Source organism: Sesamum indicum, linkage group LG6 (genome assembly GCF_000512975.1).
Source record: "Sesamum indicum cultivar Zhongzhi No. 13 linkage group LG6, S_indicum_v1.0, whole genome shotgun sequence".
In the NCBI taxonomy this organism is placed as follows: Eukaryota; Viridiplantae; Streptophyta; class Magnoliopsida; order Lamiales; family Pedaliaceae; genus Sesamum; species Sesamum indicum.
The window spans coordinates 21,612,485-21,628,583 of record NC_026150.1 but is presented as its reverse complement, the minus strand read 5'-3'; the positions used below and the strand labels follow the sequence as shown (position 1 = coordinate 21,628,583).

Here is a 16,099-nt window from a genome sequence, read left to right as displayed (position 1 = left end):
CACATGGATATCATTTGGTGGAGGGGAAATCAGGCCACGCAATGGAGGACTATGTTTTTGCTGAATTTAAGGAAGTCCACGACGACGAACTTGGTCTGTTTGCGATATTTGACGGTCACTTGAGCCGTGAGATACCTGATTACTTGAAGTCTCATCTTTTCAACAACATTCTGAATGAGGTAACACACGAAGAACTGTTGCGTTCAATGATGTATGAATTTACTGAATACTGTCTCTGACCCCTGTTTTTGTCCTTATGGGATTAGCCCGACTTTTGGACAGCTACAGAAAAAGCAATCAGGAGAGCATACCGGATAACAGACAGCACAATATTGGAGAAAGCCAAGGATCAAGGTGGTTCGACGGCTGTTACAGCAATATTGATCAATTGCCAGAAGCTTGTGGTTGCTAACGTTGGAGATTCTCGTGCTGTCATCTGCAAGAACGGTGTGGCAAAGCAGTTGTCCGTTGATCATGAGCCTGATAAAGAAAAGGACATTATTGAGAACAGAGGTGGCTTCGTGTCAAAATTCCCAGGTGTATTACAATAGCTCCTGGAAATGATACCGTAGTATGACTAGCAGTTGTCCTAATAACGTAGTCGTGTTTTCCCATTGTATGATTGACATAGGTGTCTAATGTTAGTTTATATCAGGTATCACATCCAGTTAAAGTTGTTGTTTATTCTCTTCCTACTTCTTAGTTATTAAAATGGTTTCTTAACCAGGTGACGTGCCACGTGTTGATGGACAACTAGCAGTAGCAAGGGCATTTGGGGATAAAAGCTTGAAGGATCATCTTAGTTCAGAACCAGACGTGGCAACGGAGGTTATAGATGATACGGCGGAGTTTATAATCTTGGCGAGTGATGGCATCTGGAAGGTCACTATTTAACGTAGTTGTATTCCATTGCCAGAAATGGTTACTAGCAGTTCTGATATATTTAGAATGAAATGCTAAAACTTGAGTGATGCAAGTACAAGAGAATTTATGGAGCGGGCGATCATGTATTTCATGTTTCCGATCATGTATTTCTTTGAAACATGATATGGTTCTGTATTTACTTTAAGATGTTTGATCTAATTGATTGATATGGTGGCAGGTTATGTCGAATCAAGAGGCAGTTGATTGCATCAGGCACATCAAAGATGCTCAAAAAGCAGCTAAGCACCTTAATGAAGAGGCGCTCGCTAGGAAAAGCAAGGATGATATTTCCTGTGTAATTGTGAGGTTCCGATGATCCTTCAGTCCCTGGTTTAGTTGGTGATCATGTTGGATTTTGATGTTATTTTGTTTATTGATGGTTGGGATATGATGTTTTTCTCCTCTCTTTCTCCCCTCTTGTTTGAAATTGTTATGCTGATATTTGATATGTGAAATCTTGATTTGCGGCAGCTTGGGTTCTCAACAAAATAAGAATGCTTTCCTGTGTTGCGATTCTCATTTGCATGCAGAATTAACCACCTGATAAAACCTGTCTGGAAAATGAGAAATGCAACTACTCTCAGTTTCCATCTCTGTCTTGCACAAGTTATCATTGAAACATATAGATTGTCCAGATATAAAACCTTATTATGCTCGGAGGTGCTAAACACCATCCGATTAATAAGAAAATCATCCTAGGTAGGAGGACATTAGATTTCAGTCTGATGACAGAAGAGAGTAAGCAAGCTAGCGAAACATCCTAGTGACTTGAGTGGATATGGAAATTTTGGCTTCCAGGGGAACTGAGATCGGGCCTTTCATTAAGCTGTCTGAACTGGTTTTCGACCAACCTTCGGTTCGATCCCTCCCTACGGGACTCCAGTGAGCTCTTCCTACGCCGCTCGTTGTGGCCAGCTAGACGTCTGCGGCAGCTCCTCTTTGTCTGATCAAATTCTGAGAGCTCATGAAACCTGAACATGAACAAGTAAATGAGTGAAGTGTTTGATTGGGCTATCGGTCTGTGCTGGGAACTTGGAAACAAATTGCTGAAACCACGCTTGAAGAACAGTGGGCAGAAAAGGATCTTTCATACATGCAGCAATGATCGAAAATTTATAACTCGAGTTTCACTAATTTAAATATTAAAAAAAGAGATGAAATAGAAAAAGCACTGTGCTTTAGCTTGCTCTTTTTCTATTCTGCACATCATCTGTCTTCATGTGTGGTGGATGTGTACCTTTTATCAGCTATGCCATCTTTAATTATATTGTAATATGGTTAAAAATGGGGGTAGATTCTTCAACTCTTACAACATAAGAAGGGTAAGAATCCATGTATCACCAACTTGTTTGAATTAACAAGCCTGATCTTCAAACATTGATCTCGACTACAGTTCGGGTTAGGGAAACTTCCATCTTCATCATCCCTACCATATAAGGGGAATAAATGGGACCGTTTTGCCACTAAAGCTCTGTTTGATCGAGTCTGATCAGAGCTTGAACTAATCATATGATAAATGCGTCAATAGAGCATCAATTATTAACTTTAAAAAGCATCAGAGACTTTTACTCACCGAGTGGTGACAATTTCCAGGAGAGGGGAAGGGGAGCTTGTTCTTACTTGTACCACCAAAGGAAGCAAAAATGGCAGGTTTAGCTGAAAGCTCTAGCTCCCCTACCATTGGGGAATTTTTGTTGCTAGATTGGTGTGTATTACAGTAAAGTTTCGGTTTTTGCTTGCTTTCAAAGACAACAAATACGCGGACCGAACACAAGTTTGATTTGGCTAAGGAAGTCATCTGTGGACCCTGATCATTTTGCCTACGAAATTCATAACAGGAAAAAGGCCAAACGAATAAATGACAAATAGAACAGTAAAGTTTACTCTGCGCGTGAAATGCTTTTCGAAAGCCAGGAAGCGCCCACGATTTCCAATATCTGCACTAGCACAAAGATACCAGGAAAAAAAAATAAACGCAAATATCAGTGTAAACATGGGTCAAGAAAAGACCTGCTGCACTGCTGACAGAACCTCTGCCTCAGCCCATCCACCAACACCACCGGAGCCTTGGCATGGACTTCGCATACCCTGTGCCTCTGGTGGTACTTCTTGCAACAGCTGAGATCAGCCTCACAATTCTCCACCAGGCAACATGGTGAGGCGACGACAGCGACGCCGCCGGCAACAGCCTTTCCAGTCACTTTCCCGGAGCCTTCACCAAGACTCAATTTCTTCTTCTTCAACTGGGATTCCGCGAATTTCACCTCAATCTCCATATCTTTCTCCTCTTCGTCTTCGTCGTCATCTTCCTCTTCTTCTTCTTCTTCTTCTTCGTCTTGCACAAGTTTCTTGATTTTCAGGTAAGACGACATCATGTTCTGCATGTCGGGGTTCATTTTCCAATCCTTGTATCTGAATGGGTTTTGAAGATGAGGAAGAAGGAAAGAGATGGTGAGTGTAGAGAGAGTAATCAATGAAGCTCAAGGCATGCTGAGTAAAGGTGGAAAAAGGAGCAAGATATCAGTACATTTTCAGACAGATAAACAGAGTGAAAGTTTGTCTGGACCACAAGGGCCACAAACCGCAACCACCCTGCATATGAGTATGACTGTATTTACACATCTACGTACAGAATACTAGTCATTTGTATGAGTGAGACAGTCGGCAGTGACCATGATGCAATAATATCTCTGGTCTTTGAAATTAAGACACAAATCAGTATGATTGTATTTTTTTCTTCAAGCCTTGTTTTTTACTTCCCCCGATATTTTTTATAGATTTTTCCCGATATACATATACACACACTCATGCAAATTTGAGTCAAAATCTTTGAGATGAGATCTTGAGCTGTGGCCTTGGGATTTTTGTTGGAGCTTAGTTGATAGAGAATTTGAACTTAATTGAGTTTGCCATGTTAACTTCCATTTTTTACTGCTTCCAATAGCAATTTTGACTTTTGAAATACACTAAATATGTATTTGAAATTATGATTAGAATTGTTTCAATAGGTTTCATAAATGAGACTTCCAATAATTGTTCTTGCCATGCATGAATCAGGTAAAGAATCTTTTATGGTATTTTGAAGTTATATTTATACCTGTATTACAGACAATGCTATTTAATTTTGAATTATAATTTAGTAAAATATTTATTTAATAAATATATATATATATGTCAATCATATATTTACGACATTAGTATACTATACCAAAATATAGTAAGAAATTTACATTAAAAAAAGAAAAGAAAAAGATCCTAGGTATGTAACATCATTTGGAGGACGCAAATTTCTGTAGCTCCGTCTACGGATGTATGAACATTAGTGCCTGTGGATTTAGTATTCAAGTGTACGAAGATCACGTGAGATCTGACCCCATTATTTGAGTTCTACTATTTTTCAAGACTCCGGAAAGGACCAAATATTCCCTCATTAGAAAAAAAAATATTATTAGATATAAATATTAATAATTATGACTAAAAATTTATACAAATGACTATTATTAATTACGGTTAAATTAAATTCATGTAAAAAATTAATTTTTCTACCAAAAAAATTATTAGCCATGGTCAAAGTATTTGCAATGACTTTTAACCATGATAAATATTTTAGCCACCCTTTCAAAAATCAGGGTCAATAATCATTTGCTACAGCTATTTGTTATTAACCATGATAATTAACTTAGTTAAATGTTATAATTCTTCTAGTGTGTATAGTATTATTGCATTTTTTTCATCAAAAATTAATTATATCTGTAATTGGATAAGTACGAAAAAAATTATAAATTATTCATCAATAGTGTTCTAAAAGAAATAATTTATTTTTATAAACCAACATATTTGAGGGATTATTTTTAGTGAGATGAGACATTAGAGAGAGAAGATTATTGATTCAAGAAAAACAGAACGTTTTTCATTAATGTGAGCTGCCTTATTATAGTTAGCATTAGCGTGCGATGGTGCGATGCACGGATTTAATCTAATTTTAATTAAAGTTATATTTTATAGGATTTCAAATTAAGTGAATGTTAGATGAAAAATATTTTTTAAATAATAAGACTATATACAAAAATATATATGTTAAATAAAAATAAATTTTGTTTATATATATTCTTTTTATTATTGTAGATCATCATTTTGATGTCTCAATTATTTGATAAACTATTTTTTAAATCTTTCACCAACCTCTCTCTCTCTCTCTCTCTTCTAACTTATTTACTCACTTGCATCATATTTCAAATATCCTTTCTTGTCCCCTTCTGTATAACTTGACAACTATTTTCATTACACTTTGAAGAAAGTTTACCAAAAGAGAACTTAAGCATGAGTCCAATAACACACCAATTTCTTATCCAAAATTTGTTACACAATCCATTCAAATTTCATATTATCCAATAATTAACTTGGGCCTGATGTGTTGCCTATACAAATTTGTACTCAGACAAGCTATTAGTCGTTGAATCACAACTAACATTATGATTCATCATTTATGTAGGTAGATATAAATTCACACACTGAATTTTCCTATAAGACACTAATTTATAATAAAATTCACATGAGATAATTGAAAACCCTAATCTTAAATGGACATCAATATGAATTACAAACCAAGATTCACTCGTACGAGTCAAGGTTTCCTTCACATGATAATCCTTGTGTTGTGAGATTAATTATGAAATTGAACAACAAATATAAAGGTAGCTAGATGTCCTTGTGCCAGTTCAGTTTTTGTTTGAGGAATAAATATAAATTATGCCAATTCTCATTAGGGTTCTAGAATGTGTTAGATCCCATGCACTAATCTTATTCAAAATGACAATCTAAGATATGAGGGTGCATGAAGACCGACGTACCTGAAAGAGATCAACTCATTTATAAATGTGGAGAATGAAATGAGAGCGGAGACCGTGGGACACGAACAACTAATGGAGACAACAGATGGACGCAACATCGAGTGACAAGGACGGATCACCATCATCCATACATGTACAAATGATGGGCTGGCGTGAAACATAGCTCAAGACCGGGAAAAGGATCATCTCCACTCCAACTTTACCTCAAACAAATAAATTGATTTACTTTATATCCACATTGTCCCTTTCAACTTTAGTTTCTTTTCCTTTGTCCTTTTCTGTGCGTTTTAGCAGGCAACTTACTTTCAAATAATCTTCCCACTTTGAGTCCACACATATATGATGTTGGGATGTTTTTATTTGGACCTCCATTCACATCCCATTCTATTTATATATATTTCTGATCACGAAAACCCATATTAAAGAGAAAATTATTACATGCTTGTTATAATTATCTAATTAAAAACCTAACTTGTTGTCTGATGACTATCACTAATTGATAATTTTACCTACGTACTGGACAGCAAGAACTAGCTAGCAGCATATCTCAAACTATCAAGGACAAGTTGGAGCAAGAATTTTCCTAAATTTAGGCCCGAAATGGTTTTGGTGTGATCTTGATTTAGCAAGTGATAATTTTATATTTGGAACAACATCAACTCTAAACCATTAATTACAAATCCTTCAAATCATAACCCCCGCCCCGTCTCCTCAAATCCTCCACATGTTTATCGTTGGATCTTCGTGTCCGGCGATCGACAGTTTCAGAATCATCTGCCACGGTGTCTCTGACGTTCTCCGTCGTCTCTTTGGCGGCGTCCCACATACCGTCCATTGTCTGCTTCGCCACTTCTCCCAACTTCAACCCCGCCTCCATGGCTCCCACAGCCCCTGCCTTGGCCATCTCCGCCACGGAGCCCCCCGTGTCCCTACCAGCGTCTTCGGTGTCCCTCCGCCACTCTCCGCCCTTGACCTCCCCATCTACCCTCCTCCTCGCCGCCTTAGTTCCTGCGTTCCATCCCCCAGGCCCACCTCGCGCACCTCCAGCCTGCTGATTTTCTGTACTAGAGATTCCAGAGCCACCATACCCGCCTTCTGAACCTCCCACCGCGTTGTCTTTTTCGCTTAAATTCCCCGGATTCGCACCGCCCTGAAATTCAGTTGAGAACCACAGTTCATAAGGTTCAAATATAATCACAGAAGTCCGACCCTGTATTACTCTGCAATAAACTGAAAGAAATAGAATTCTGAGAGAAAAACTACGATCGGACCGTATTTCTGGCGGAATAAGAGCTGAAGCAAGCTACATAATCGTGATGGGCGTGGAAGTACCGACGACGAGCATGAACAAAGGGGTAACTCGCCAGGCTGAGAATTGCTTGTTTGCTTGGAAACATCATATTACAAGCTATACTCTGACAGAATGGATACTTGTTTGCATCGTCGTTAACTATAAATATATACTGGACGAGGAGCTGATCCTATTTTTATATTTTCCGTTTTCGGGGCTGTACCTCGTAGAGATGACGGTATTCCTTCTTGCGACACGTACGTTTACATGCGTGCTTAATGGGACACATCATTAGGTTCTCTCTCATCACAACCGCGCTCTCTCTCTCTCTGTGCCGACTGCTGAAATAAAGATTATACCAATTTAAAGACTGGTGCAACTGCAAATCTGTAGCTGTTCTAACAAAATTGGGGTTGTTGGGCCTTATTGTATGAAGTCGAACATCATACCTTTCATAGGATGAGTCTGTGTTCTTAGCTTCGGACGTTAACTTGGAAGACAGCAAATCCAAGTTGAACTTGGGTGTTTCAGGTCTTACTGATGTAAACCACGTGACAGGTAATGAATTCATTTCATTGGGCCTTGTTGACAGATCCAGGCCCTATTTTAGCCAATCCAGTTTATGTCAAAATACTATTCCAAGGTTTCGTACTGCTCTCAGTATAGATCAATGGACTTGGATTATATTAAGCACATAGCACCGGTTATAATCTGTCAAGTCAGGTACACGAGTGCTGATGCTTGCTTAGCCTGTCCATATGTAGATTCTTCCCGAATAACCCAAAAAGATTGTCCTCGTTGAAGCCATAGATATATTCGGGATTTGATCGGTTGAATAATGGAGAGATTATTTATAATCAAAGTTTAGTAATAGATTCGAAAATTATAATTATAGTTCGAGACTAAATCATGTCTATATATATGTGCGTTTGTGCGCGTGCTATTTCATATACAATGTTAATAGAGAAGTTTCAATTTGATATTCAAGTAGTTTGATAAGTTTCAAATCACATCTTCGAACTTGGGAGACAGTTTGCCAATTCAAAGATACTAATTGGTCCTTTCTTTTTTTACTTAAGGACCTATTATTAACTCCAAATTTGTTAAAAAAATAATTATCAATTATGTCATACTTTTAAACTTTTATTCTAATCTCACTGTACTTATCTGAAAAAACAGTATAACTTCAAAAGTCAATATTTCACTGTACATAGCACATACCTTTACCACAGCAATTACTTTCTGTTTTGGACAAACCATAAACACAACACTATCAATCCCATCCCTTGACATATGTTGATGTCGCCATCAATCATCCCACTAAATTCATTCAAACCAAAGAGATCCTGTCCTTTCCCAAAAGCGACTTTTAGCAGCCCACATGCATTATTCAACCGCCCCAAAGAGAAAAAAAGGGCAGGCAAATTGGAAAAGAATCGTCCAATTTTGGCTAACCTTGGTGGGGTCAGAAAAATTATAATACAAATCGAGTTTAGTCGGATCTATATCAATTATATAATAATTATAATATTTTTAAAATATGATTAGTGTAGGCAAATATATATCATATTCATTTTATAATTAATTTAATTTGATTAAACATGACTTGGATAACTTGTCAGCTTAATGCATCTCTTGCAACTTATGTTAGTGAAGTCGAGGTGGGGGGTTCTTGTTTTTCTGCAGCTGACAGAAGAGAAATAAAGCATTGAGCACTCAGTAATAAAGAAGAATATCCGGATCAACTTTCTTGCCAGGGAACTTCCAAACTTCCACTCACTTCATGTTCACAGTATCTTTGATGGGGACCTCAACAGTGGGGATCTAACTCTGTGCAAGTCTCCCTGGCATAATCTTAGGTCCTGATCTCAGCTGATGGTGATTACGTGTTACATTTTGCTAAGAATTTGTGTTGTTTCGTGTGACAACAAGTGCTGTCTTGGTGGAGGTGGAGTCCCAATTGTCGTGGTGGAGTCATTATTGAAACATGGACTGTTGTGGGCTTAAAGATTTTGACAGAATGCTGGATTTGATAATTGGTATCAGTGTCAGGGTCATAAATTTGACTTCTATTATGAGTTATTTATTCAGGAAAGAATTGTTCATACATATGACAGCAATTGCTCTCATAACGGGCTCTGATGGCAAAGCCACAATTGAAATGGAAAATCCAATCGGAGTATATATACGGTTTAAAAGTTTGAATCATGTTGCTACCATCAGCTATGAATTTTGGCACTGTCATAGACACTCAATCTCAACACCCTGCCAAGAACTTGTAATATTGCCACGAAAAACTCTTATCACATTGCAATATCTATGTGTTAGCACCACAACACCCAACAAATGAAATGGAAACCGGTGGATCAATTTGAAGAAGCTTCATTCTATTTACATGCAAGGAGACTTGCGTAGGAGTAAAACCTATACATTAAGAAGAACTACTTGAAAATCGAGTAATTGATCTCGATTTTCATAATCAAATTTTTCACTTAAAAATCATATGAAACTGAAGTTGTCACAGGGGAAAATCGAATGTATGAGAAGCTTATTTTCAACCTTTCCCGATGTCAATTGCATTGAGCAATGAAACAACTTCATCAATCGAGGGTCTTCTCCTAGGAGCCATGTCTATACACTTACAAGCTATAACAAGAATCTCCATAAGTTGTTTTTCACAATGTTTACCTCCTATAGATGAATCAAATATCTCCTCCTCCCTCTTCTCGGATTTCTTTTGGTACACCCACGCCACCAGATCTCTGCAGTTCTTTCCTTTACAAACTTCAACCGGTCGTCTTCCAGTAATAAGCTCAAGAATAACAACTCCAAAGCTGTAAACATCGCCCCTGAAAGTTGCAGTCAGTGTCTGGCTGTATTCAGGCGGAATATAGCCCAGCGTACCAACCAAATCTGTCGTTACATGAGTGTCATAAGGGCGTAGCAACCGTGAGAGCCCAAAATCAGCTAAGTGAGCATCGAATTTCTCATCTAAAAGAATGTTGCTCGTTTTGATGTCCCGGTGAATTATATTTGGTTCTTTATGCAAGTAAGCCAATCCACGAGCTGCCCCTTGCGCTATTCTCAATCTTTTGTCCCACGTCAAAAACGAACTCCCTTCAGCCCTTTCATGCAACCAATAGTCTAAGCTTCCATTTTCCATGTACGAGTAAATCAACAACCTGTCATTCCCATAACGACAGTAACCCTGAAGAGAAACAAGGTTCTTGTGCTGTGCTCTGGAGAGAGCTTCCACTTCAGCTTGAAATTCACGTTCCATCTGTCCACAGTCACCTGAAAGTCTCTTGATTGCAGCTTTTGCCCCATCCGGGAGCTCAGCCTTATAAACGAGACCGAATCCTCCACATCCAACAATGTTTGACTGGTTAAAGTTGTTTGTGGACTTTAGTAAGTCGGAGACAGTCAGATCCTTGCAATCTGCATTCTTGAAAAGCACCAACTTTGGAGGTCCAAATGCATCAGACAATCCAGGTACCCTGTTTATTTCATCCTCAGCATCTCCAATTGGGACTCCAACATCGTTTCTTGATATCCTAAGCAGAAGAATGGCTAGAATTATTGCAATCCCAATCCCAACGCTGATTGTGATTCCAAGTACACTGCTGGTTCGACCAAACTTACTATCTGCACTGGATGGATTGGGCGGCCGGGGCCCTACATTCTTGACAACACAAGGAGAAATTAGTTTTCCACAAAGTCCAGGATTGCCCTCAAAGCTTGAGCTTGGAAAGCTAAGGAATTGCCCCCCTGTTGGAATTGCTCCGACAAGATGATTATAAGCAACGCTAAACTTTGAGAGGAAGGTGAGCTGATTGAACGACGATGGAATTGATCCGTGCAGATCATTGTATGACAAATCCAGCGTCTCCAGGTTTACCATGTTTGAGATGGAGCTGGGGATGGTCCCAGATATGTTATTTCTACTCAGGTCTAATACATGGAGCTGCTTCAGTTGTCCGATTTCAGGCCAAATTGATACATTGATCTGGTTATTGCTCAACAATATGGATGGAGGGAAACTTGAAGCTTGATTATACTGCAAGCCACTGGCACTATGATTTCTCTTGACATAAAGTGGTATACCAGTGGAAGTATTAAGACTAGATGCGGAGCAATTTCCAGAAATGAGGCTCTTAAGATCCGTAATTCCCTTTGGAATTCCCCCTGTAATTGAATTATTTGAAAAATCCAAATAGAACAAACCCTCCATCTGACCGATCCATGAAGGGATGCTACCCTCGAGACGGTTCCAGGACAAGTCAAGAACTTGCAACTTCCGGCAGTTCAATAGCCAGTTTGGGATTCGACCTGTCAGGCCACAGTTTCCCAGTGCAAAAAGCAATAAGCTCTCGAACCCACTAACATCTTCAGGAATTTTTTCGCCATGAAAATTTTTAGTGAGTATAAGGGTAGTGAGGTTTCTGCACTGCTTCAAAACAGATAACGACCCTGATAAGTTTATAAGGCTGTTATTTGACAATGAAAGAAATGTCAGAGATGATAGATTTGCATAATTTTCAGGGATCTGGCCGCTTAAATTATTCCTGGCAAGACTCACAATTTTCAGTTCCTGGCAACTAGACAGCAATTCTGGCAGGGGACCAGAAAAATGATTACTACCTAAATCAAGGGTACTGAGACTAGGCAATCCAGAGAAATTAAGATCGATTGGACCAGAAAGAGAGTTGTTTCGGAGATCAAGCACTCGCAGCTTAGAGCAGAGTGCCAAAGTTGAAGGTAGTGAACCAGAGAATTTATTTGAATGTGCAACAAACTGTTCTAGTTGAGTTAAATTCCCAAAAACATTAGGAAACGGACCAGAAAACTGGTTCCCGAACAGAATCAAGGTCTTAAGATTGGAAAGCTTACTGATTTCCTGACTCAGCCGGCCAGAGAAATCATTTGCAGAGATTGAAAGCAGCTCCAATGAAGGCAACAAGTACAATGAATCCGGAAGGTCACCAGAAAAAGAATTGAAATCCAGATGAAGCTGCTGGAGGGATGTGCCGCAACTGCCCAAGGCTTGAAGCCCACCGGTAAAGTGATTTGACGATAAGTCCAGAAAACGAATTGTCCTGAAGAAACTGCAGTTCTCTGAGTTGAGTTGGCCAGTGAACAAATTGTTACTTATATTCAACGAAACAAGATTAGGAAATATCCCAAGATCAGTGAAGTTTCCTGTGAAAGAATTGCTGGAGAGGTTGAGTGACTGAATTGATATCAAACCAGCAATCGCTTGAGATGGTGGTCCGACCAGCAAATTGTGGCTGAGATCAAGAAATTCTAGCTGCTTCAGATTAGAGAATTCCAAAGGCAATCCACCTTCCAGAAAATTATGCGAAAGATCAAGAAATTTCAATTGATTCAATTTGCACAAAGACTTGGAAAACTTCCCCCTCAAGCCTTTCTCAGACAACTTCAACGCTGTCACTCTTCTTGTGGCTGAGCGATTACCAATATCTTCACAGACAACACCTTCCCATTCACAGCAATCCGATGCATTATTCCATGCAAATTTAACGGAACCGTTAATGAGTTGGCCTGCAAATTCCTTCAGGGCCGCTAAATCATTTGGAGGACAATTTCGGGAAGCAGTCGCAAGACCCGAAGATAAACAGAAGAAACAAGCCAAGAACACCAAGTTCAGGAGAGTCATCAGGAGAAATTCTCGGGCCACCATTAATGCACCCCAAGAAGGCTACCAGCACAAACACGGCCCATTTAAACGACAAAACTATTAAAAATTCGACAAGATTGATTGCGTCTGCAATGCTTTTTCAGAACAGAAGAAGCCTGGGTGATGAAATTTTCATCACTTACATCCGAGAACACCTGCCTCAGAAATCACAAAGGCCCAAGAACCACCCGCTTCCAAGTGAAGGAAAGTCCAAAGAGTTTCCAATAACTTGACAAAAAGTGAGAAGTTCAAGCCTCATCTAAAAGCAAGACTCGCGATAGCCTCGAAATAGATGAAAAACACAAATAAGAACTTCAACCCACATTCCAAGATCACCAAAAATGACTCAAATATCCAATTGCCTCTTAAGCAACAAGCATCTGGAGAAGCCCCGACTAGATTTTCAGCCCCCTCCTGGAAACAAATTCCAAGAGAGAACTCTTAATTCAGAACCCTATTTCACAGTGTGGTAAAACAAGAATCAGCAACCCTCTAATCTAACAGACAGAAACATGAAATATTATTCAAAACTCACTTCACAAAACATTTGCAAAATCACAAATGAAGATAAACAGAGGAAAAAGGGCCCAAGAAACCACTTCTAACTGAAGCGATGTTCTCATGGTTTCAGATCCCCAAGTTCCCCAACTTAAATGAAGAAAAGACGCTCTTTACTCGAAACCCACAAACCGAAAAAACCTCCCTATGCATAAAAATGGAAAAAAAAGACACAACATTTCAAAGTCTTATCACTTGCAAATGAAGCAAGCAATAGTCCCACTACAGTAAACACAGTGATCAAACACTAAACAAACTTTGCTCCTTTTCCGCAAATGACTACAAACAACTGTAAGAAAAACAGAATCTTGAGAAAGAAACAGTATTTGAACTACTCACGTAGGTACTAAACAGTGGTCTCAAATCAAAGAAACAGTAAGGAAAGAAAAAGAGCATTCTTAAGCAGAGCACGAGAAGAAAGAACACCGGTTTTCTTCCATGCACCTATAAAAATCCAAGTTTGTTGTGGACAAAATAGGGTAGTCTGATGGGACTGAATTCAAATGATGACACAAAGAGCTGACTTTTCTTAATCTTCCTAGTAGTGGGTAGCTGTTATAATAAATCTTTCTTTCTATTAATTAATAATGAATTCCCACAGTTAATTTCTCATATATCACCGCTATGTTTGTTTTTTTTTTTAAATTAACATCAAAACGAATTAAAATATATTTAATATTTATTATTATTTAAAAATATTTTTTTCTAAATATTTTTAACTATTTTAACATAAATACATACATACATATATATATACATAAATATATATAAAAAAAGACATAATTTGACAATAAATAGTAATTTTTGTCCTCTAAAATACAACAGTAAATATATATAATATTTATTTCAATTATTTTCAAAAATAAATCCAAACATACATACTATTTTTAATATATACTTATTTATTTTATTTTTTTCTCTTTATTTCCAAAAAAATACAACAAAACTCTAAAAAAACGAATCAAAACACTAGGCACAAGTCTGACTCCCTCGTCTTTAGCCCAAAGTTTGTAAAATGTGGTGAGTGGGGAGGTGGGCATTCTGATTTGATGAGGTTTTCTTTTTCGGACATTAATATGGGTGCGGTCCTACGAGGACGCTGAGGTTTCAAGTGCTACCACAATTTCACGCTTTTGTAAAGCGAGTGAAGAGCACAACTCAATAGATGCCGGTTTGTACTGACACGCGTTGATGCAGTGGGCGTGGGGTGCGGTTCCGTCGTAATTCCAGGCGATTGGTCAAACGTCGAAGAAGTGGGATTCGTTTCCCCCCGCACGCGCGGAGCGTGATGGTCGTCGGCGCGTTATTGCTCGTCACGGGAAGTAGCTGGTGATTTTAAAGCAATTTGTACAACCACCAATAAATTTTGGATAAATTCAGTCATTTTTTTAAAAGATTTATTATAATTATAAATAGTTTTTATTATTTTAAAATTATAATATTTTTATTATTTTAATTGTTTGTATAATAAGCTTGTCCTGTTAGCTTTTATTGGATTTTATCTAAATTTATAATGAAATAATCAAAATATTTTTTTATTATGAATTATAATTTTATTACATACTTTTATGGACTAATATGCCCTACGGACTGTTTATTTTGCTCACTCTCAATTTTTTTTATATTTTTTATTAAAAAATAACAATAATAAAGTAGTAATTATTAAATATAATTATTTTTTATTTAAGGAGATATTTGTAATTTTTTAAATAAAAAATAAAGTATTAATAATTATAAAAAACTTAATAGATGTAGCCGTATTTTATACAATATTTTTTTTTATAAGAGCACACTCAATATGTATTCAAAATAGAGTAAAATCTTCACATAATACTTGCACAAGTATGTATCATTCATCATATATAATAAATATAATTTTTTATTATATATATTGTATTGGAATTATCTTTCAAATTTTAATAAATGAACAGGATAATCATCATAAATTCAAGCAACGTATTTACAGCCAGCACTGTGAAATTCAAATGGAGAAGAAAATACAAAACTATGGAGATAAGAGAGAGAAAAAAAATAATACAGTAATAAATCAATTTTATATAGTAATATATATGAATAAAGAGAGAGATCCATCCATCTATCCCGTCTGATTTAGATTCTGATATCTAAAAAAGAATCAATTCATTCAACATTTGATTAAAAAAAATTGTCTTCAGCTCCCTAAAAAGAGAAAAAATATAAGAGGAAAAAAAATGACTAGTCGTTTATTCTTTCTTGTAAAGTTAATTTAATTTATATTTAAAATGCACACTAAAATAATTGGTCTCTACTTCTCTATCTTAATAACATAGTATAAATTAATGGAATTGATTCTTCATAAGTATGTTAATAAGATGGAGGCACAACATTTTTCAACTTGAGCTACATTTATATATGAGTATTTCTAATATTTTAATATTATATTAAAATACGTTTATACATGTGGTTATGTGTATATACACGTATATATACATATATTATTCATATGTTCATACAGTGGTGCATCAATTCTTTCTAAGAGTTGAAGATATCGTAAAAGTAATATAGATATGTATATCCATAAAATTGAATATGGGTAGGGTTTAATACCGTAAAATATCTATAGGTATGCATAATAGCTTAATACCTAAAATACCTATAGGTATTGATATAGTTTGAGTCCAAAGTATTTATTTTTTTCATTAATTTAAAATTATTGCATTAGTAGATTTTTAGTAAATTGATCCACTAAATTTATTTATTTAAAATTTTAAATAGTATAAAATTATTTTATTGCATATT

General features: G+C 36.9%; 4 protein-coding genes across 4 annotated transcripts; 1 reads left to right on the top strand and 3 right to left on the bottom strand.

The window, feature by feature from the left end:
• Nucleotides 1-1,394, top strand: LOC105165814 (probable protein phosphatase 2C 39; the record flags this gene model as incomplete). The annotated part of the gene is given in 4 exon segments (XM_011084976.2): nt 1-179; nt 267-537; nt 728-882; nt 1,103-1,394. Coding segments are annotated over 4 exon segments (743 nt in total), but the record flags the coding sequence as incomplete, so codon positions are not given.
• Nucleotides 1,509-3,845, bottom strand: LOC105165399 (squamosa promoter-binding protein 2-like). Its single transcript, XM_011084394.2, has 2 exons — nt 2,935-3,845; nt 1,509-1,895 (listed from the first exon to the last, which is right to left on the bottom strand). The coding sequence occupies exons 1-2, from the start codon at nt 3,318-3,320 to the stop codon at nt 1,685-1,687; spliced, it is 597 nt and encodes a 198-aa protein (XP_011082696.1). The 5' UTR covers nt 3,321-3,845; the 3' UTR covers nt 1,509-1,684.
• Nucleotides 6,176-7,387, bottom strand: LOC105165398. The gene is made up of 2 exons (XM_011084393.2): nt 7,046-7,387; nt 6,176-6,924 (listed from the first exon to the last, which is right to left on the bottom strand). Exons 1-2 carry the CDS (start codon nt 7,172-7,174, stop codon nt 6,448-6,450), a joined length of 606 nt encoding a protein of 201 aa, XP_011082695.1. The 5' UTR covers nt 7,175-7,387; the 3' UTR covers nt 6,176-6,447.
• On the bottom strand, nt 9,413-13,777 carry LOC105165397 (phytosulfokine receptor 2-like). Its single transcript, XM_011084392.2, has one exon. It carries the CDS (start codon nt 12,764-12,766, stop codon nt 9,620-9,622), a length of 3,147 nt encoding a protein of 1,048 aa, XP_011082694.1. The 5' UTR covers nt 12,767-13,777; the 3' UTR covers nt 9,413-9,619.